This window comes from Ornithodoros turicata, chromosome 8 (genome assembly GCF_037126465.1).
Source record: "Ornithodoros turicata isolate Travis chromosome 8, ASM3712646v1, whole genome shotgun sequence".
In the NCBI taxonomy this organism is placed as follows: domain Eukaryota; kingdom Metazoa; phylum Arthropoda; class Arachnida; order Ixodida; family Argasidae; genus Ornithodoros; species Ornithodoros turicata.
The window spans coordinates 25578210-25601300 of NC_088208.1; the positions used below are offsets into that span (position 1 = coordinate 25578210).

The 23091-nt window shown below is 46.9% G+C and overlaps 1 protein-coding gene across 5 annotated transcripts in view; it reads left to right on the top strand.

Annotated features, from left to right (window-relative positions):
* LOC135366771 (protein timeless-like) overlaps positions 1 to 18221 on the top strand; it is a 37965-nt gene extending 19744 nt beyond the window's left edge. The window contains exons 5-23 of one of the 5 annotated variants that reach the window (XM_064599671.1): positions 4190 to 4373; positions 7028 to 7060; positions 7343 to 7426; positions 7546 to 7712; positions 7803 to 7863; positions 7923 to 7976; positions 8219 to 8922; positions 11643 to 11712; positions 12205 to 12437; positions 13329 to 13429; positions 13509 to 13689; positions 13954 to 14016; positions 14400 to 14535; positions 14632 to 14940; positions 15035 to 15109; positions 15289 to 15454; positions 16186 to 16431; positions 16900 to 16961; positions 17023 to 18221. In XM_064599671.1, the coding sequence (XP_064455741.1) occupies positions 4190 to 4373; positions 7028 to 7060; positions 7343 to 7426; positions 7546 to 7712; positions 7803 to 7863; positions 7923 to 7976; positions 8219 to 8922; positions 11643 to 11712; positions 12205 to 12437; positions 13329 to 13429; positions 13509 to 13689; positions 13954 to 14016; positions 14400 to 14535; positions 14632 to 14940; positions 15035 to 15109; positions 15289 to 15454; positions 16186 to 16431; positions 16900 to 16958 (2926 nt within the window). In that variant the 3' untranslated portion in view covers positions 16959 to 16961; positions 17023 to 18221. Of the gene's footprint in view, positions 1 to 4189; positions 4374 to 5726; positions 6068 to 6282; positions 6638 to 7027; positions 7061 to 7342; positions 7427 to 7545; positions 7713 to 7802; positions 7864 to 7922; positions 7977 to 8218; positions 8923 to 11642; positions 11713 to 12204; positions 12438 to 13328; positions 13430 to 13508; positions 13690 to 13953; positions 14017 to 14399; positions 14536 to 14631; positions 14941 to 15034; positions 15110 to 15288; positions 15455 to 16185; positions 16432 to 16899; positions 16962 to 17022 lie in introns of those variants that run through there. The other 4 variants (XM_064599675.1, XM_064599672.1, XM_064599673.1 and 1 more) reach the window with 4 other exon arrangements.
* The last annotated feature ends 4870 nt before the right edge of the window (positions 18222 to 23091 follow it).

Here is a 23091-nt window from a genome sequence, read left to right on the forward strand (position 1 = left end):
TTCGATATCCCTGTTCTCCCCCTTCGAGCTCCCTTGTAGACATTACATTGTGGACTCCTTGTAGATCCCATTGTAGACATTCCTAAGCTTCGGTCTCCTCCTTCTCCCCCTTCGAGCTCCCTTGTAGACGTTCCATTGTGGACATTTCTAAGCTTCCATCTCCCCCTTCTCCCCCTTCGATCTCTCTATACATAGCAACAGCACACAACGCTTCGTACTACTTTTCCGCTCGGGACAATAGCGACCTTTTCAACGCGGCTCTTATCGGTATGCCACGTTGCAAGTGCACCTTGTTGGGCATCACACAAAGCCACGTTTGCACCATAACGAGAACATAGCCTTCAGAGGTACGCATATGTAACTCTTGTGACCTTTCGAAGGCTGTTACAGAAGCGATCATCCCGATAAGCTACTGTTACCCTCTACCGGCGACGTCTATAAAGCATGCGGTAAAAATAGTTTCCGCAGGAAGTGTTTCCGCCGCTTGCTTTTATATTGCTGTCTATATCGATGGCTACATGTTTGGGACACGGTTTTGAGTGGAACTTGAAATGAGCTGACTGGAAACTTCAGATCTAGGAACTGTCGCGTTGAAAGCAGATTTACAGCTTTTGAACCTTCCATTTTTATGAGACTTCTAAACTGAGCACTCTTTCAAACAAGGAAATTTAAACGCAAAGCGGCATCAGAAATCATCAAATTGTCCCTTTTATGCCAGTATAATGTGTTTCACATTCGGCGCCAGAGAAGCCAGCAATGCGCAACGGTCTCATTTGCATAGAATAATGTGCCGCCGAAGTCACGAGGATAATGCTCAGTGTTGTCGGACAGGGACACATACTAACCTCCCTGTCCCCACTCCTTCGTGCTGTCCTCTCTCCATCTGTCCACATCTGCACGCCGCTCATAGCCACAGTCGCATCGAGGCGCTAACAGGGAATTAAAAAAAGCTCCGTGTTCGTGAAGTCAGTGAAGAAGAACAACAAATACGTAGATTATAACTACACTGGGTGTTTCACTGGGTGAAGTAACCTGCAGAACGATTGAAAACCTGGAGTAATTGGCGCAAATTGTTGCGCTAATTATTTTCAGGCTACGACCTCTGGAAGTTAAACAAAATACGTGGAAGGATTAGGTCCCAGAAGACCGGTGGCAAGGTTTTTATGGTTGCGTATTAGGAGTCACACTCACACAATACGTAGAGTTGTGTCCAAGGAAGGATGCCATTCTGTCAGGCCAATTTTACGCATTTGTGTTCTGTTGTAATTTAGTCATGCTATTTTAAATTTTCTTCGTGTTAAGATGAAGAACTTGGCACGCCCACAGATATTTTTTTTTTCTTGCTCGTTCCACGGACGCATAAGATTCGAAAGCTTAGAGCAAGGGAACAAAAGGGGACAGATGTTAGTCCTTCTCCTTCTTCTTCCTCTTCACCTACTTCTATTCACCTCGTGTTGCGAATTTCCCCACTCATCGTCATCAATTTATCCTGTTGTTGTTGTTGGTCACCTTCCCTAACCGAGGTCTATGAATGTTTGTATGAATTACAGAATTACGACTGCAATTAGTAAGCATTTCTAATGCTAGAAGAGAGAGACCTAGTATATGTGCAAGCACAATTTTCAACAAAAACTCTAAAAGCTGCGTACTTGCGGTCAGCGAAACCGCAGCGACAGATTTGTTGCATCGCGGGTAGGTCAGATCTGTTGCAGCAATGGAAATAGAAAGTAATGCATCATAAACAACGAGAATTGGTCGAGGCAGACCACAATTAGGGGACGACGCAGACGAGTAAGCCTCAAACGCTCAGAAATGAACGAATTCAAACAACTAAGGGAAAAGAGGGGCTGACGCCCGGAGATCAGAAGACCCAGGTGCGATTCCTGACGTCAGCACCTCTTTTCGCTGAGTTGTTTCAATTGGTAAGGCGTTATTTTAAGGAGTGTATCTTATTCAGCGACAAAAAACAAAATGAAGAAGAAGAAGAGGAGAGAGAGAGAGAGAGACAAACTATGGTGAGCTAGCTCACCATAGACAAACTATTTGCGTCAGGGAGTAGCCATGAAATTCCATCTTTTAACCTTAATCTTTAATCCTTAAAATCTTAATCGAAACTATCTTTTCACAGGAGATGACGCCATTATTGTACAGAGAGTTTCCACCACTCAGCGCGAAACATGAATCATCCAAGATGTGTCGCACTTATGAGTAGAACCGATGCACCTTTCAATATACTACCACTTTTTTCCCCTTACAAACAAACAAACATACTACATCTTTTTTTTTTTACATCATCATCAACATCAGTTTTTTCACCCAATTCCAGCAGAAGCGGAACGTTTTAGTAAGTCCTTATCTTTTTATAGGAGTACATCAATCTAAAATAGATTCTATTCAACGCGAGGACAGCACAGGCGTGCGGGCTTGTAAATTTTATGCAAGGACAACAAAAGCACCCACGCACCTGCTGCAGGACTGCGAGAAAAATGGACGTCGAAAAAGGTCCCAGAGCAGCCAACACGTGAGAGCGCTTTCACGTGCGTGTGGGCTGCGCGTCGGGGAAAAAAAGAGAGAGAAGCCATTATTTTTGTGCGCGAGTGCGCGAAAAGGTAGGCGCACGTTCGGTCGGTAACAGTCGATGAGTCCAGCTAGTTGGGCATGGGAGTCGCGTTGGGTAACGGAAAAGGAAAGGAGGATGTGGTCGCTTTGGTCACCTCTTTGGTGAAGGGACACTGTGAGCGCTCGATTGTCGTTGATGTGATGAAACGTTTTTACGGAAAAGGGGTGTTTTGCAAGCCAAGCGGGGGTTGGTTCTCGTTCGGGGTGCTTGTTATACAGCAATATCTTCGAATATTTTTGCCGTTTATGGTTGCGGTCAACGACTTACTGTGCGTACTTTGATATTGTTTCGTTTTGCCCACGACTGTCTTTTACATTTGCTGTTTTGTCTACTGTATTTGATGTGTTGCTTCTTTGTATTTATGTGTATTTATGTTTATCTTTGTATTTTTGAATTTATTGCGCCATTTCCCAAACCTTCGGGTTGTTTATGGGCACCTTATCAAAGATAAATTTTTATTATTATTACAATTGAGCAGTAGTTGCATTAAGGCAATACTTTTGTCTTTTGTGTGACCAGATTTTTGTCTTTTATTTCGCCGCATACGCGTAACCACTATAGCATCGTTTCACCTTCAGGGTTCCCAGAGCCTACTACGCCCCCTTCAAACGACCTTCCTGTTCCGCCGCGTTCTTACTCAGCACCCGGGCGTCCCTAGAGCCTAGTGCGCCCCCTTCAACGGCCTTTTCTTTTCGTTGTACTCTCGCTCAACCCATCAGGCATCCCACACGCACCCCTAGAGCCTTCTGGGCCCCCTTCAAGGGGCCCTCCATTTTCCCCTTATTCCCACTCAATCCTCAGGGATTCGTACAGCCTTGTGCGCCCTTTTCAAGAGGCTCTTCCTTTGCGCCGAATCCTCATTCGGCCTTGGATGATCCAAGGGGCCTTCCCATTCCGCAGTATTCTCACTCATCCCTCAGAGTTGGAGCCTAGTATGTCTCCTTCAAGAAGCCCTCCCTTTCCACCATCTCACGTTCTCACTCAGCCCTCAAGGATCCATAGAGCGTAGTGCCACTGTCCCTGGTTCTCGAAGTTCTTGTCTCTGTCTCTGTTCTCGTCTTGTCTTGTTATCTGTCTTGGTTCTTGGTTCTCTCTACTGCGGCACCTTCCTTTGACATTCCCTCCACTTAACGGCGCTCTGGACCACCTTCCAGTAGTCCTCGAATGTCCAGAAAGAGCTACAAACACGACGGATGACTGCGACAGCATTGTCGTTGAGTTTGCAGGATACATCGTTTGGTTAAGAGAAGACAGTCAAATTGTGCAACAGAGACAGTTCTGTGACAGAAGGAATAAGAGAGAGTCCCTTGAAACGCACTTGGCTCTTGTCGTCCCTGAGGGTGGAGCGGTAATACGGCTGTAAGGTGCGAATAAAGCAAAGTGAACAAAACACGAAAGATGGTCTTGGAACAGCATGCCGCCCATCATTGACGAATACTTCCGTGTCTGCCGTACCAGTGACTAGTTCTTGCAGGGAAGGAGGAATAAAGTAGTATGTCTTGAGAGTTTCTGTCCGTTTGCGCGTGTGCTCGTCACATATGACTTACATGACAATGTTCTTGTGCGTAGGGTGCTGTTGCGACTGACTACACCAGTGGAGTGCTTGATCCCCATAGACCTGGCGCTTCAGAGTGCGGAGAACCACGCAGCCATCGGAGAATTGCACAAACTGCTCTTGGCCACCAAACAGGCCTTCTTGGATGTTCGATCCACCGACGCCCTCGTCAAGCTGCTCAAGTCAAAGATGAAGCAGGCAAGTCCAGCTCGATGTTTCGATCCGCCTCAGACGCTTGACTAAGGTGCATCCCGACGAAGGGGACGCTGTTCCGGTGCCCGTTTCCGGTGTTGAATACCTCCTGGGTCTGCTACGGGAGGGCGGGGAGGGCGGTCTGCGGCGGAGGGCGGTGACGGACAATTTAACGGTTGCAAACAGTGCCGGCGTCTACCAGGGGCAGCGGGGAAGTTGCCCCCCCCCCCCTGCCCTGAGACCGCCGGAAGAGGCGCCAAAAGGGCACCTTTCGAGCACGAAGAAGCTGTTTTAGGACGACATAGGTCACAGAAAATCGAGAATAAGGGGGGGGGGGCGAAAATTTCCCACTTCGGCCCCCTGTGGCTAAACGTTCGAGGGGCCTCTGTTCCGCACATCTTCAAAAAATCCACCACTCGTGAACAGAGCGTATCGGTGAACAAGGGAACGTCGTTACGTACCCCGGGCACGTGTCTCGTGGCGTAGAGCGGCACAGCTCAAGCGGTGCGTGAGCTGAGAAGAAAGGAACAAAGCGAAAAAGGCGCGAGGACGTCCCTACGTCACACGAGGGTCGTGGCCGCCGTCCGCGGCTGCTTTCTCCGAGAGCTTATGTAAATGTACGACCATATAAAACCAGACAACCTAAAACCAACACAGAAACCAAACAAGATAGATGGCACATAAACAAGGAGAGAGTTCAACAAGAGTTACAAGAGAGAGGGAGAGAGAAGAAAATGGAGGCGTTGCCTGCTCCGGTGCAGCCAGCTGCTCGAGAACTTGTTTTTATATTAGATCGGGACTCTGATCTCTCTCTCTTCAGGTATTGTAAACCTTGAGTCTCAGAAGGATAGCCACAGAAGCTACGTCCTTGAGAAATGACACCAAGGCGCAAAATAACGCGTGTTGTCTTTGTGGATTTTGCCAGTCCCCAAGCACCTTCCCCACATGGAGTGGTCCACACCTTCCCGCACCTCTATGTCGTGCAGGAATTCTGCTGCTAGCGGTACGCTGAGCTGCAGACGATGAATTGCGGACTTTAAGGATTGTGGCATCTTAGAGGGGACACTGTAGGTGCCGTCTTCACTAAGCCACGTATGGTCCTAATAAGCCGGTCTCGCAATGATCTTAGCATACACTGTCCATCGGATTACGCGAAGTATATTTCGTAACTTTTTCTCGTGTCTCTTGACTATGAGTGTGTGTGTTCTGGTGTGTGTTCGGTAGGGTGGTGGTAGAGAGCCTGTTCACTTCCAGTTATCGCGTGTGGAAAACAGGACAGCGGGTAGGAACTTGTTATCAGGTACCCTGGTCCTTCTTTCTTGTTCGTTATTATCTGCTATCACTGTTATTTCTGGCGTTGACAGCAACATGTTGTTCCGCGTTTCCGCTCCCTGTCTTCCATCGTTTGCTTCGCGTTTTATGTCCGAACCGATGTTCTGCCGTCTTTCCACGTACCGTCTGTCTTGATCTTCGTGCTGCGCAAACGTCTGCAGCGTTTCTGAAGCCTTCGGTTCTTCAGGCTGCCCTTTTGCAGTCTGAGGCGTTTCAATGACATTTCCTCTCAAGTCTTCACTGATTCGCTTGATTGCTTTAGGTTCCAGGCTGTCCGTAGGCCTCCCAGCCTTTGCCTGTGTTATCTTTCCAGGTGGTAGGTCAACGTACGTCGGTTCTGCATCTGGTAGTTCCAGAGCCGTGCGTGTGTGAGTACAATCTTCTATCACTACATCGGTATTGAGGTACTGCTGTTGGCTTGGCATCTCGCCGTACAAGTTGACAAAGGTCAGGTCCGGATGCCGGACTATGTCGTGCACTACAGGCAATATAGTAAACGTTGATGGCACTTGTGCAGTCGTTGATGCTGTCCCGGGCGCCGCGCGGTTGCTCGCTTTTGCGGTTGACGTTGAAACTGAGACATTTGTTTTTGCCGCTAAGTATCTTTTAGCTTTGAAAAGTGCAGTTTCTATCTTGTCTTGAAGAACTATTTGTTTCGTGAACTCTTCTTCAAATTCGTCCTCGGTGAGCATCAATTCTATCTCGCTGTCAATTTGTTGGAGGTGGATGTTTAATCTGCGTAGTTGCTCCATCCTCACTTGGAATACGATTACATCTTGCAGTTCTTCGGTGGATCGTTTGCGTTCGAGGTCTGTCATTAAGATTATCACCTTCGTTCGCAGCTCCTGTCGCTTGTGGATCAGATGAAATCGTTCCATTATGCCAAGTTAGTCCTGTCGTTACCCACTGTTGTCTTCCCTGTCGGTTGAGTCGTTCAGGTATGTCAGGTTCCTAAGGCGATCACGTTCTTTGTTTGTTCAGATCCTGGTCACGGCACCATTTTGTGGAAAACAGGACAGCGGGCAGGAGTGACTATGTTTAATGGCTGAGTAACAGAAGAATATGGGGTCACGAGATGACTGCTTCGTCGTCATCACAAAGATTTAACATCGCGATGAAGTTTTGAATTAAGAAATCGGTGCATCACCTGTTTCGCTCGTTTCGACCACTATGAAGGAACGTTAATTGACATAGCCACGAATACATTTACTGAGACGAGCAAATGAAAGGAGCGGATGTGTGTTCTTTTTCATTCGTATATTCTTTATTTTATGTCGTAACACCTTTATGTGTTTCTGAAAACGCGCACATTCTCTTGCCTTCAACAGGTGCGACTAGTGGACAAACTTGGAAGCTTGCTGGTCAGTACAATTTTTGCTCTTCTCTCCACACGACATGTACTAAAGTACCACTTACGCCAGATATAAATTGGAATCGGTTCATCTAATAAAATAAAGTACCCTTTGATGCACGACTCAAAAACAGCAGTTAAGGATGGAATGTTTCGAAACCTGAAGGTCGTGCCCCTTGCTATCCGCTTCTCATCAATCCAAAAGCAGTCTATATAAAAAGAGCATTGTAGTAACGAACTCGCGAGAGCAAAGTGTTAGAAACGAATGGTAAACCATGTTTCCGGTCAACAGACGGCGGCTAAATCTATCTCGAAACGGAACTTCCCATCCGTCAAACGCTTCCTTCAGACCCTAACCATCTGCCCTGCGCACGCGGTTAGTGCTGACAGTTTGCATCTTACTCAAACCAGACTATATAGTGCCGTACAAGCAGACACATTACTCTCAGCGCGGTGTCATTTCGTCGGCATACAAGGTTTCAATCCCCTTTTAAGGACCAGGAAAAGAAGCAAATGAGCGTAGATGACCTGGAGGGACTCAGCAATTCCCTGGTTCTCATGCGAAACCTGTTGCATGTTCCGGACAAAGCAGAGGCCGTTAAATTTGGCATCACCGAAGAGATGTACGAGGACTGGCTGAACGTCCACAACAAGCTCATCTGGTAAGATGATTCCAATATGCGCCCTGTTTAGGGCAAGAGGATTTCCCCGTGATGTGCGTGTTCCCATGGGTTCCCCCTTCTTCTTTGCAGGAACCTTTTCGTTCACGGATTGGATGGAGTACTGATACTCATGCTGAACAGCGAATACAAGGTGATTACTTCCGTTAAACTTACATTTTTTAATGGCTCACAATCTATATCATTTTTTAGGTGAACTGGGCTGTCGTGGTGGTACAGATTATAGCGCTGCTCTACAAAGACCAGGTACGGAGTTTCCGTCTTACAGACGAGGTCGTTCGAGAGGACTGCTTCCAGAGCACACGATAGCTCCCTACGTCATTTGTTTTAGTACATTCTGTTCTAATTCCTGGAGGTATCCTCCGTAGCAGCCCTGCAATTTCCGCTTGAGATCCCTATGTTCCTTCAGGGGCAGTTTTGATGACAGTACATTGAATGTTTCACCGCGTTCCGCTGTGTGGTTAATGCGTTCCTCCTCCAAAATCTAGGACGTGGGCAATTTGCAGCACCTCATTTCAAACTCCACCTCTACGTCAGAAAGTTCGGAAGACGACATCGAGAGCAACACTTCCAAACATTCGATTCACCACACCAGCAGCAACGACTCCGTACAACAGCATCCAACTCTCGCCAACAAATTTTCTACCGCTAACATCGGTGGTTCCGTGCCGGAGCACAGCATTCCTCAGAGCATGGCCGACTCTGGGTACTCTCAGTCAGACTTTACCAGCTCCTCCAACAACAGCCGTTCCTTCTCGCCACGAGACAAGATGGAACTGTCTAAGGATCCTTCGACGTCGAGCGGCAGGGCGAGCGCGGACAACATGACATCTTCGTCTAACGATGACAATTCCGACGAGGACAACACGCAAGTCAAAGAACACGTTAAAGACCATCACCACAAGGCGTCCTCTAAGCACCGAGCCATGCATTCAGCTGACAGTCCTTCAGGAAGCGACTCGTCAAATGAAGACGACATGCTGGCACGGTCAAAGCAACGCAGCCTCGTTGCCATGTCTCGAAAGAGCAAGAGTGGGCTCAAAGGAGGCAAGTGCACGCCATCGGTGTGCCTTGAAGCAGCAGTCGTCGCTCTCGAATCTCGATCCGCTCTACGGGATCCTGTCTGGGACCGTAAGAAGACGTTGGTTCTTCTAGACTCTTCTGCACACGTCCCATCGAACGAAGACATAAGGTAGATATACACACTAGTTTCATTGTCTTTCTTTTCGGTTTTCTAAACGGAAATAGCGTTGCGATGACTTCTGCGTGTGTATGTTAATAATTGCAAGAAGACGTAATACCTGCTTAACATCACGTATGCTGGTCTAAGATTTGCTACTAAGCCTTTGTCACTGTATCGCCGCTTTCCACCAAAGATCTGAAGCTGCTGTGAGTCACGCAAAATATCAGAAATGTGCCTTTCTGCGTAACAGCACAAGCAAGAAGCACTTTGCATTCACGAGAGTGCACGTGGAGCGAAGGTATATGGAACAAAATCGTGCGTCCTTGTGTGTGGCATACGTGCTCTGTGTGTACTACGCCCTGACAGTCTTGTTGAAGCGATTTTCAGATGGCAGGAGAGCCCACCGCAACCGACGTGCTCTTGGACCGCCGCGTCGGACTTGTGTGGAAGCTAGTTGTGGACAATGGGCGGACGGTAATGGTATTTGCGGGGGACCACTCTTCCCCGGGGACTCAAGGTAGCCTCCATCGAAATTGCGCTAAGCCCCACTCACTATATTTGCACTCTACAGTCGGACCTCATTAATTTCACTTCCGATGGACCTGACACGAAGAAGATCTGAAGCAAGACGCTGGACAACATCTCCTCTACCGATATATGTCAATCAGCGTAGTGGATTCATCATGTGCTGCTTGCGACACACTTGTCTGTAATCTCGAGCTCGTGGCGGGACGATCCCCTACCAGTGGTGTCGCGCACGAAGGAGCTACAAGGGGAGGAGGCGCGAGCACTGTACGCATAGGACTTCCAAGTGCCTTTCCCGACTTGTGGCGCTGTGTTGCCCATGGGTCACTGGAACACGGAAAGTACATGGATTGTTTCCTCTTTGCCACCGCGCCGTTGGAGCAAGTATGGCCGCGGTAGCACGGGATTGCTTGCGTGGATCCGACGATTGCAGTAGTTTCCGGGTTCCAGAGAATTTAGTTAGACTAAGGTCTCTGGAACTCGGAAAGTTCCTCAGTCGCCGAATGCACGCGAGCAGCCGTGTGCTCCGACGGTCAAGCTTGGCTCACGGCACGTCGGCAAACGAGAAATCTATTGCGGTATTTTTTGAGTGACTTCACAGGAGACCGCAGTGCCTCCTCCTCGGAAACGGTTCTGGTATGGCTCATTCGAAAGCGGCATCTTGATCGTTGCGCCCCGAACTAGAGATTACAGACAAGTGTGTCGCAAGCAGTACATACTTAGCTTCACAAATACTCCATAACGGTACTCTACAACGTCTTAGGTACTTTACGCACTGAATAAAGATATACGTTACACAGATATACGATAGAAGCACGCGTCCAGGATCAACAGTGAATGACGGAGCCGAAATATCGAACGACAGTGATGGAAGTCGTAGTGAGACTAACGAGGTACGACTGTAGTTCCCTTTTATTTTGTTGCTCTTTGACACAACCACCGAAATTTTTCCTAAGCGAGACATGGCGAGCAGATTTTCTCGCCATCTCTGTTGTTTCCTGCAGTTCCACGGCAGTCCAGGGGTGCGTTAGTAGACAGAAATCCAGCGATGTCGCTTAATCACGGAGGGCCTCTGAGCACGACGTCTAAGACCTCGTATTGCGTTGGCTAGTGACCACATACAGTAGCTACAACTAGCATCTATTGTCCGTGCACTGTCGCTTGTTGAGTTGGCGCACTCAAAAATGCATGTAGATTACTGTATGCAAGGACCTGCCGCTTCGCCTTAACGGTGGACGTGATTCCATCGAAAGGCAGCTGGTACCACGCACAGAAACCTTCAGGGAACTTCCATTTCTGCATCAGTTAAGGGTAGATTTCTTGCAAGTGATATGATTTTCGTATGTGCAACGTTTCGAGCTTCTAGCAGTCTCGAGGCATCTTCGGCATGGTGCTCAGACTCAAGTCCTCGTCTGGAAATATGCTGTGATGAAGCGCAAAGTCGCTGAATTTCGGTCGGTTAACGCGCCCCAGGGCATGGTGGGAAAAGAGGAAGTTGCTCAACTGCAAGAAGAGAGATCCACAGCGATATTTTGGATGACGACGTCAAAAGCATGCAGGTCTACGCTTCTGTAGCAATTTCAGGCCTGCTTGCTGGAATGTGACCGAGATCTCCATCGTGTCTTGTGTAGGAGCACAGAGCGCGCGGTGATACGGCGTTGCTACACCTTCGTGACGTGTCACTTCCTTAACTCCTGTATTGCTTACTTTAAAAGACGTCACGTCGATGAAGCATAGCCTTGGGCCGCACGTTAGGTGCACCTATCTAAATAGGAATGGAGATCTCGCTTGACCTTTTGCCACAATCGGCAAACAGATGGCGTTTCAGTTGTTTTAAAGACAGAATACCTGTTCAGTGTTCGATTTCTATAGCTATAGGGAGAAGCAAGAAAAGGCCAGATGAGATTATTATTAATTCTTGTTGTGGTACTTACATGCAAATGAGATCACGAATACTTGTGCTTGTAAGATGCCTCGGGAAACCATTACGGTGTGGCTTAAGAGATGACCAGTTTCTCTTGCTGATAAATGGTAATGAAGGGACACTGAACTTACTTGTAATCTGTACATACTTGCAGTCATTCGCCTTACGAGGAGGGCTTCATATACCATTACATTCATATTACATTACATTCATCTTCTTTTATGAATACAAAGTCAACTAACCCTCAATTTCCACAATCCCGCCCCATTTTTCTCTTCAGCAACATCTTGCAGAGCTTCACTGTCAGTTTCTTGCACAGCGGATATAGTTCATTGGTCATGGAGCTTATGGTGAGTTTCCTTCTGTGCATTGGGCATCCCTCCTGGAAGTGTGAAAACATTATAAACAAAAAGTACCGCCTCATCAGTCAACAACAACAACAATAAATGAATGAAGGAAAAGTGATGATTAAATATACGCACTGTACACACAAATGCAACAAGAGATTCCGTTACACCCTAGTGAACTCTACGATACCAACAAGGCAACAGACGTAGCACACATTTTCAACTTACAAAAGACCATCAGCCTTAGCACATTGCACGGGAGCACAACTTCTGTGCAATTGATTTTGGGGGGCCTCGCGCCAAGAAGTTTCGACGTCCTTACATTTTGTAGACGTTCTTGATTATGATAGGATGTTTGAATCTCAATTAATCTTAGGTGGTCATAATGAATAGCTTTTGGGTAGTAGGGGACAGTAGGGGACATTGAGTCGCTTAAACTCTTGAGATACACAGTGCGTCCGCGAACTCGACGTAACTATTTCTTTCTTTCTCCAGAAGGTCAACCAGGAGAAAGGTGCCAGTCTCATCGATCGATGTCACTTCCTCTGGCTCGTCGGTTACTTCACGGGTCTTGCCACAGCTGTGGGTCTCTCCTTTCATCACATCAAGCCTGTCCTCTCCGTTGAAGTTGTAGGCCTACTCGTCTTTGAAGCAATCTCCGTCTGCAACGAGTTGGACCTCAAAGAGGAAGAGCAGTGCGCTGAGAAATCGAAGCTTCTCAAGAAACGGTTTGTTTGAGCTCTTATGTTCTTTGCCTCATAGGCACACACGCACACACCACCCGCCACTTTATTGTTGAGAACTTGAGGTGTCGCGTTGAGAAACAGTAGAATGCTGAATGGACGCCACCGGGGACAACACAAACACGTCTTGCACGCCCACTGATCTGGCTGTTACTGCTTACGTCTGGGCAACGTCACCAATTGCGCGAATGATGACATGGTGAATGAGTGGGAGAGGGACGAGGATGATTGGTTGTGGGTCTCTGCTCTATCCCTATAGTCTATTGAAACTGGCATTTTCATACTGCAATTTTTCTATACTCTAGTTTGAAAACATTTTATCAAGCGAACTAACCTTAAGTTGGTATCCCTCCTTTCTACCTTATTCGTTCTTGTTGATCCGCCAGAAACGCGCCTTCTCCCATGCCCTTAAATGAGAGGGAGAACAACAGCAGCTGCTTTTCCTCCCTCTGATTTGAGGGCAAGGAAGAAAGCGCGTTTCTGAAATCACGAGTACAATGCTATATCCTGCAAATATTTTTGTTTGTTTGTTCCTTTGTTTGCGTGTGTGTGTGTGTTCAAACCATTTCCTCACGCTATATTGGCTCAGTCGTCCTTTTGAAAGCGGCAACGGCATCAGCGTACCAAAATAAGCAGATGTTGTCATTAGGCCGAATTGAAAAGTCCATTAGTCAAACCACGAGGACAATGCCTCAACAGGCTGCTAGTGCAGCTACAAAGTGGTCCAGAGGGCATAGTGGGCATAGTATCGTCACTTGTTGCAATTGAGAAACACACACACACATTTTCCTGTTTTGTAAAATTATGTCCATAGTTACCGCGGACACCCTATATATGTATGGTTGTTGTACCTAACACTCCCACATCTCCTTGCAGGTATCATCTTGTTGTCCGAGCTTTTCGAGAGTTCATCACAGCGATCGGCACCTACAACAGTCGCTGCAAAGGCGTTGGCGAAGAAATGCGCAAACTCTGTGGTAATGTCTTTAAGACTATGGCCTTGCTCAGACAGGTCGCGCCCAGAAACAGTCAGCAATGGACCGTTGCCTTTTGCAGTGTCTCTGGCGAGACTAGAGGACCTGCGCAATATTCCACTCCTGCTGATACGCAAGTGGGCTACCATGCCTAGCCACGTTCTTGTGGACCTCATCATTACAAACCACCTTCTTCTGCTCATCCTTGAGTACGCCCAAAACACCGAAGACCTTGACATCGACATTCTTAGCCACCTGTCACAGTAAGTGGACAAATACGAATCATTCTTTGTCCTTTTCCTTGTCGGTTCCTTCTGTGGCTTTGTCCTCGTTGCCAGGGTACCCTTCCTTAGGCTCAATGCAACGCTACCTTCATCACGATTAATCCTGCTCGCATCCCCATTTTTTCTTTATCACATCACCATCTCCAATCCAGCTCGCTTGCCTCATACTGCTTTGTTCGACACGTTGCTTTGTGGTGCTTTGTTAACTCGACAGCTGCTTAGACTACTCAATTTTTCTTTCAGGTTTGCAACAACAGAAGTAATGGAGAAGTATGGGGAAGTGCTCAAGGACTTTAGAACAAACAGGTGAAAAACAATGCTGTGTAGACCATAAAGAGAGAATATGGACCATGAGCGTGTAGCGTATAGGACTATGCCTTACCTTAGAAACTCAAGACCGTATTCTTAAACAATCTTCCACTCGGCATCACGTTTCGATTCCTGCAAGCGGAAGAAAGAAGCGCTCCTTCACTTCAAGAATCATTGGATTCCAACGAAGCACCAGTGCTACCAAGTAGAACTCCCAAGAAAGCGTGGAGGATTTCCCGCGCCCGGAGGGGAAGTCGATTTATGAGGAGCAAAAAACCGGCCTCGATGAGCAGCCGAGTGGAGGATCGTTTAAGAATACGACCGTCGATCTCAGATTGTACCCCCACATATCATTCAACCCATCTTTCTACGACCCATAGTACTCTGGTGAACGACTGTGTATTCACGATGATGCACCACGTGGCGGGGGACCTGAAACGTCCTGAGGCACTCTTTCACCCCAGCATACTCTCCTGCTTCGTCAACATCCTCAATGAGGGCGCTGAAATTCCTGAGGTAACAGTCCTCCCTACACTCCACAGTACTTCTCGACATCACCTGTGAATACGCCTTTCTGTTTCTGCAATACCAATGTGGTCTCCGCCCTTACAGCTCTACGAGGACCTCGTTGGCTATGTGATGAACCGTTACTTAAAGCTAGCGGGTAAGAACCCGGAGCTTTACGGCGAGCGTCTCCCTGGCATGCAGAGGGGTGCAGGTTCCGCTTCTAGCACGCAGCCCTTTGTGCATCCGTTTTACTATGACGAGGAGAGCAGCGACAGCAGCGAATCTGACTTAGACGAGACGGACCTGGACAATCCTCTGTACTGGTGCTTCCTTCAGTTCGAATACGACAGTGACCCTGTGGGGCAGATAGTGGAACACCTCAAGAGGAACGAAGTGCGCTGCACGAGACGTGAGGTCAGTTCATTGTGCCTAGAATAATGCCTCATCAACGCATTTGCTCTCGATGCAATTCTTACGGACATCGGTGACGCTTGTTACATCTCTGTAGATACTGGATCAGCTGAAGTACAAGCGGGTGATTTCGATAACGCAGTGTGACAAGTTGGAAGAGAAAGAGAAGCAGGTGAGATTCATGTGGAGTCTAGAAACGTTCCAAGAAAGCAAATTTCAGTATTATAGTACGGCGGAAGTAAATACGCTCACTGCGCTCACTTTATGTTACAAGTTTATGATAGCAATCTCTGTGTGTTTTTGAATAGCCTTTGCAGCCCTGAAAACAAAAAAAATGCTTTGTAACTACAGTTTCTCGAGAACAGCGAAAAGACGAGGGACCAACCAGAAGAGAAGGAAGGCAGCGAAACCTCGTCAGAAATCACCGATTTGGTGTTGAAACTCAAGGGACTTGGATATGAATCTCAGCTTCAGTGGTTGCAGAAGAAACTCCTTGAAGTCTGCTATGTTAAACTGAGTAAGTCACTTATGCATCTATGCTATGTGCAACATGTCGTTACATTGCTAGTAAGATGGAACACATTTTCTGGCCTGCGTTTTGCTATAGCTCCCTGAAGGCGCTCGGTACGTCACCAATACTCTCCTCCTCAGCAAATTTCTCCTCTCCTGCTCAGCCACCAATGCTGTCCTTTCGTTGTAGCTGACACCCATTGCAACCTCTCCCTCCTACAGATATCGCAAGCATACTCTATCTCTCTCTCTCTCACTCTCCCTCTCATGATACGTTGTTCCAAGCGACTAGGAAGATGACTTTGTTTCGCCTGCGATTGTGCGCTCAGAGTTTTGCTACTACACCCTCATCTTAAATACTTAAACGTTGTGCTTGACCGTGATACTTGAATAATACTTCAATATCAGCAAAACTTCGAAAGTATTATACACGCAGCAACTCATCATTGTTTCTAGCTAAAATAATAGAAACGGAATTCACTCCCACGTACGTAACACAGTTACGTGTTCTACGTATGGCGCAATTGGAGCATGCCAAACCTGGAGAAAAATAAATCCTCTGTTATTCCTTTACCGTCTGTCCTTTCTCCGAAGAAATAATGCATATTTCGACAATTGAAGTAATCGTTGTACAAGGTGTATCCTTGTAAGAGCTATCCTTATACGCGGGTTTTGCTTTTGCTATATAAATCACTTCACCTTGTGTTGCCATCGTAATAATTGTGCGTTCCCTTGTAGAGAGAAGCACAACGATGGCAGACGCGGAACCAGTTGCACTCCATTACACTTTACTTGGTCAGAGCGTACCTATCGTGGCCTTCAGCGAACTTCAATCGCTCGCCCTACGGAACGCGGACTTCTTCCAGCTTCTGCAAAAGCTCGGTCTCCACTTCCCAGTACCAGGACAATGCCCCTACATTCCTTGTTCCTGGGAGGCGGACAAGCTGTATGCCACGGCTAGGAAACTCGGTCCACTTTCAATGTGTAAGCATACTCATCTTAATTCTCACCTTATACCCCGTCGCCTTGAAGTCTAGCGATGATGGATATTCGCATTTGGGTATTTCGGGTAATTTGGGTATTCGCATCACATCCGCGTCCTAGGGGCAGGATTATGGTGAAATGATGATGATGATGAGTTAGATTATATTGATATTTCTGCATATTCATAGAGCATCTCTAGCTTAGAGAAAATCCGAGCGATGTGAGCCAGTCAATTTGTGAACCTCTATTGCATTTGCAACGTTGTGGAAACATTTAGGGAAGCCTCATTGAGAAAACTGCGCAGAAGCCCCGCTTAACTTCTCAGTTGCATATTTAATAATGAAATTGCTATTAATAATGCAACCGAATACAATTGAATGAATTAAGCTGCACGTTTTCTGTATTGGACTGTATTTGTATGTGTAATCAAATAAATAATCGGCGATATCATTTGTGCTTCCTTTTCAGGGCACCTGAAATTCAACTCCGAAGACCTGGACAATTCCCTGAATAGCGAAGCATCTTGATAGGTAAGATAACACAAGACAGTAACTTTGATCCATTTCCCACACAACTGTTTCTCTCTTACAGGACAGTGCCTCGACTATATCGGCCATTTTACCTGCCATTTTCTTGCATGCCAGGATTATAACAGTGGAGTACTTGCATGTTTGAGACATATTGTGATTTGGAAAAGAGCTACGTAAATTCTGTACACAAATCAAACGCGTGATTCACACATAATGTTGAGCAAAAGTTCTGGATTTCGGCAATCGAATGATGAAGTCACTGAGAATGAATGCGAAATGTGGCGTCCTTCGGAACCTTGCGGGGCGTATGTATACATTGCCGAGGGACGCACGCAGCCCAAGCGATCGATGATATGTAGTACAAAGATTGTGCTCCGATTTGACCTTCTGTAATGTGCCAGTTTTTTTTTTTTTTTTTTTTCAGCACTGGCATAGAAGAGTACAAATAGCTGTGTACCTATGCTCATTGTACTGAGATAACCTCTTTTGGGGCTCTTTGAAAGCTATGCTACATGCACATGAAAGGGAAGGTGGCTATACAACCATACTTCGAGACAGGTCGGCTCCTGCAGGTCAACCCCGCCCAGCAATCTTAAGACGACTGTGATTGGCTTTTGCTGGCGCGTAGCGTCTCCGAGTCGCAAAGTAGTGCGCCAAACCGTTGCTTCCACACTGATCACGTTATCACGTTGCGAAAACACCCGTGCTTTGAAAGCAAACATGCAAAATATTCGCTCTATCAAAACGTGTGAATCGGCTTCTTCGTCTGTTCGGCGTCCGCCACTTTCTCGTGGCGGAGGCTACATTCTCCGCTGGCGGAGGTATACCTGTGTGCTCTGCAGCTCTAGAGTTGTCTCGGAGTATAGTTCCCGTTATATGCAGACAACCTTCCTTGTAAATGCGGCACCATTTCTACAATTTCTATACACAAGCAGTTGCTTCTGACACATTGCATAACGTTGAAATGTAACGAGATATTTACGTGGCTCATGACTGTGTATCTGATTTGTTTACTTCACTGCAATGTTTACGTCTTCTCATACTGTACATTCCCTGTGCTTCTTTGCTCGGTGAAGCCAACATGGCCACCAGACGTTTGTGAGTTCAGCTATTCGTGTTGGCGAAGCAGCACCGTGTTGTGTCTGCTTAAGACTATCTCTCCTGAAGCTAACTATCGAATAGAGAGGTTTGCTTCGAAGTCCATTTCGATGTATTTGTTTTTGTGACTGTTTCTCATGAAGTAGACATGCGCGAATAAATGTGTTGCTATAATCTATGTCTGTCATGCCTTGACATCATTTTTGTGTCATTTGGCCGCATGTCTGGACTTTCTTTCTTTCTTTGTCTAAGATTTCACAAGGTTTGTTGTTCAAGCTGGGTCTTTCACCGCTTCGCGAAGGTTTAGGTCAGTCTTTCCTATTTTGTTTAAGGAAAATTTATTGAACACGTGAAAAACTAAATGAAAACTAGACGATATGCAAAATGTCGGTGCCTATCTGCAACAGAGGATGAAATGATGAGGATGAGCACGTACAGTCTCGTCCTGTATACAAACAGATGAATGACACTCAGGGGGGAGCACCGGTGATGGTCACACATTCACTGTACACGAACATTGAAGAATGGTGTCGCCATTTGAGCTGGAATTCTTGCACAACCAAGTGCTGCAGTACTTTTGTGAGCAAGACACGAACGGTACGAACCAACAATTAAGAAGATAAATGTTATCCATTGACGTCGATCCACTACAACGCAACGCGCTGACCGCAACACCGAGGCACCGCATACACTCGAAACGACACTTTGGCGATCAGGTCAGCTTTGATTAAACCGCACGGGGCAAGAAACACGTGCGGACCGTATGGTTATGGTCCAAGACATACGAGCAGTGTGGCACTCATACAGGACATGCAGGTTAGTCTCCAGGTGCACACAGTAGGGGCGGGTGCTTGTCGAATTGTTAAGTCCCATAAGTAGAGACGCGTAGGCTGAATTGCCTAGACAAAGCTCCACATAACGTCTCGCAGACGTCCAGGGAGACCGGCGCATACGGCTGACCACGATATGGTCGACGCATGCTCCACACGCCTTCTCACGCCGTCACACGTTGTGGCGGTGCTCTGTAGCACCAGTTGGACCATAGAGGATGCTGATGTAAAAGCAAGGCTGTGGGTGGAATAGAGCGATAGCTTCTGGCGGCATGCCCGAACTGATGCCCGAACATATGAGAACGCAGTGGCACAACTACTGCCTGCGTGCTAATAGGTGCATGTATGAAATATCTTAACAACAACAACAATAAATGAAGAAGTGATGATGACATGGGATGTTTCCCCGTGGTAGCCACAGGACACTACCCCATTTCACAGTGGTTAATATGAGAGGATGAATTATGGTGAGAATGAAGGCAACGACAGGTCGGAGTTCTGTTTAGAGCTCTTCAAGGAGTCCAGTGGCCTGCATGAAAACGAAAAGGGAGCGAAGAGCCCGGCACTGATGTTCAGGGGAGCTCCATGGGCCAAGTACTTTGGACAAGTCCATGCTTTTACCATTCTCTTGCCAAAAATTTGTGCATGCAGGCATTTGCGAGCAAGAAAAATAAAAATTGCGTATTCTACACATGTTGTTCTGTCCTAGAGATCTTGCATGTGGACATGATGCGATTCATTATTTGGTGAAATGATATGTTATGAAATAGAAGTATTTATGTGAACGACATACGTCCAATTTGTAAAAGAAGAATCAGATGGTGCTGTGTTCGTGACAATGCAGATACCAAATGAAATAATAGAGGTCTTGTTTTCCTATTTGCATTCCACTTCTGTTGGAGTTTCTGATTATATGAACGAGTCTATTATAAATAAAAGTAAATCATGAACTGTAAGTATTGTCAGCAGTTTCTATTGTAACGTTGGATGCACAATGTTATTAACAAACGTATGTGTGTTACCAGATGTGTTACAGAGAAGACTGTGATGAACGAACTATGTATGCAATGAGCTGAATTATAAGCAGTCTGATCTATACTACAGAGGTGTTGGCAACTTTCATCAATACATCACCCCTTATCAAAATGCCGAGCTGAGGACTGCCAGACCCCCAGGAAGACTTCAGCAGCATCATTTGCTGCGCTCGTGCACTGGACATCGCGTCTGGCACTTTTTCGTTGCAAAATTTGTGCTCAAATTAAAGCGCAATTCCTGCTGAGTGGCCGCGCGAAACTCTACCACGATTTGAGCACTTTTATTTTTTCGTTGTCAAAAAAAAATAAAAAATAAAGGCTAGCTGGCTCTTTGTGGTTTTTAGGGTAAAAATTCGAAGGTTTATTTCGTCGCAAAATTTGTGCTCAAACTAAGGCGCAGTTCCTACTGAGTGGCTACGCAAAATCCTAGCTCGATTTGAGCACTTAGGCTTACCTATTTTTACATTAGTAGTACCTATTTAGTAGGTCGCGGTTTTGCTATCGGGTGCTAGAAATACGGGTGTGCCAATCGGCCTATCCAATGCATGGGGAAGGGGGGGGGGGGTCCCTCAAATGAAGGATAGATCGAGCCGTCGCTCGCAGCGAACCATGCGGATTCGCCACGAACTACAAAGGAAAACTAAGTCTCCGCTTGTGTCTCCGTGTAAGCAATAACACATTTTTGATGTCGAAGCTTTCTTCAGCGGCAACTGTTCCTTCTGCGTCGAAGTCGTCACGTGACAACGGCAGGCGGGTATGCCTAATGGCACACACCTGAACGTCTCGATGTGATAACACATGCCATGCTGTCGATGTTCGTTCGTCACCTTATCAGTAAAGCGCGTGGGCGTGTACATGCTTTGATTCCCAAGTCCGGTGACCAAGAAAATAAATCAGGAAAAAAAAAACGCTATGTCGTCTACTTCTTGCTTAGACAGACGTAAAATGAAGGGGTTCTCGTGGAATAATGGTGAAAATATTTGTAACATAGAGTGGGGAGATCAGTAGACAGCAGAATGGTTCCTGTTGTGGTTTCGCAGTGTACTAAGGGCCACAACAGATTTTGTTCGTCAGTTTGTGATACTATACGAGCGACTCGAAAGTATCGTCGATTCGCCTTATCTTCACCTGCTGAGAATCTTTGTCACAATTTTGCGGCGTTTAATCGTATGAAACCTGTCCGTCGTGCCGTAAGTCATAAGTCGCAAGACATGCCACTGTCGTCATATGGTACTGTGTTAATGCTTGATAGAATAGATTGCTGTATAGAGTTTCTTGTTTCGTCGGGCTGCCTCAGTTCAAAAGCAAACAAATAAAAAAGCAGTGAAGGCCAGCCGCGGTGATACCTGCAACAAAACAACTGATGACGAGTGACCCTGTCCTTGTTTGTCCGTACCGCATCCCAAGCACTGACATTCGCACACCAGCGCTCTTGGGCAAACTGTAGTGGAACATCACGTGACTTAAGAAAATCCGCCAGAGGGCGGCCCTATCGCGGACTTCAGCGTCCCTGGAGCATCCTTCATTTTTGGGTACCTGAAAAACTTGCCGATTGGCACACCCGTATTTCTAGTCCACCATAGTTTTGCCTGCATTGACTCATCCGGTGACTAGTTTCTTCTTCGTCTCTTCAACTTTCCAGATGGTGGTGCATGGCGCCATCTGTTATGCGTAGAATGAAGTGTTGTGATAGAGACCCCAGGTTGCGTTGATAACGCTCAATTGATAAGGGATTTGTGACCCGGTCGTACACGTGGGTGGGTAGCTCAGTTGGTTCGGCGTTTGCATTCTGCACAGAAAGACCCTGGTTCGAAACGGGATCTCTCTGCGTAAGGTTCGGGGGTAGCAACTGGGTAAAGGTGAGGGTTAGCTGTAAGGAGGTAAGGTTGACTAGGAGGTTGAGGTAGCCTAGGAGCGGGTGGGTAAGGTGGGAGGAGGTCTGGCGGGAGTGCTCGCGAGGAGGCCCCGAGGGTGTTTCCGTAAGACCCTCGGTGTCACCGATGACCGGGTCCCCCCCCGGTTAGTTGCCTCATCCGGTAACTGGCCGCGGCGTCATTTCAAGAATCTCCACCACGGTTATGCAACCTCTATGGTCTGCTGTTTCTTAACTGCACACCTAGTTTTGGTCACACAGCGATATATAGGAATCATTGTTTTAACACAGCATGAGGAACAAAATCAAAGAGGAACTTAAACCAGCGGCATGGCCGAGTGGGCTAAGGCGTCCGCTCGTTGGTTGACCAAGGTCGTGCTGAAGACTGGGAGGTGGTGGGTTCGAATCCTACCGCCGGCTGTGCTGTCTGAGGTTTTCCCTGAGTTTTCCGAAGACTTTCCAGACGAATGTCGGCACAGTTCCCCCTGAAGTCGGCCCAGGACGCATACTAAACCCCCTGTCCCCCACTCCTTCCTGCTGTCCTCTCTCCATCTGTCCACATCTGCACGCCGCTCTTAGCCACAGTTGCTTCGCGGCGCTAACAGGCAATCAAAAAAGAGAGTTCTTCGTGAAAAGAGCGCATCGCAGAACGAGCGGACGTCTTGACGTAAGTACTCTCCTCACGTGTCCAGTGACGTACAGCGGTTTTATGGCGCAGAAGCTACGGTAAGCGATGTTATAGAGAGGAACGTAAAATCATCCTGTAACAGAGGAACGTAAAATCATCCTGTAAGGATGATAAATTACAATGCTAAACAAAATTACGAAGCAGTTAAATAACCAATAACCATAAAAACGGTAATAGTGGTTCACAGGGTAATGGGTGAACAATAGTGGTAAAGTTCACGAAAGTGATGTCGATGACGAGCTTCATGCGAGGTACGAGGAACAGGTAATGAGGATTGCGTATAGCACAGAGAGTCGTTCCCCGCAGTGCGTGCACTAGGGTGGCTCCTCCCTGCGCAGTAAAAACCCGTGCGTAATATAAGTGTGTCCCACCTAACGTCATATCGGTTATTTAAAAAATTAAAAACCCCAAGGGGCTTACCTTTTTTTCCATCCAAATCGAGCTAAAATTTCGCATGGATACTCAGCAGGAACTGCGCTTTAATTTGAGCCCAAAATTTGCCCAGAAAGAGGACTTTCGATTTTTGGCCTGAAAAAACCCCAAGGGGTTAGGCTTACCTTTTTTTCCATCCAAAAAATAAAAGTGCTCAAATCGAGCTAAAATTTCG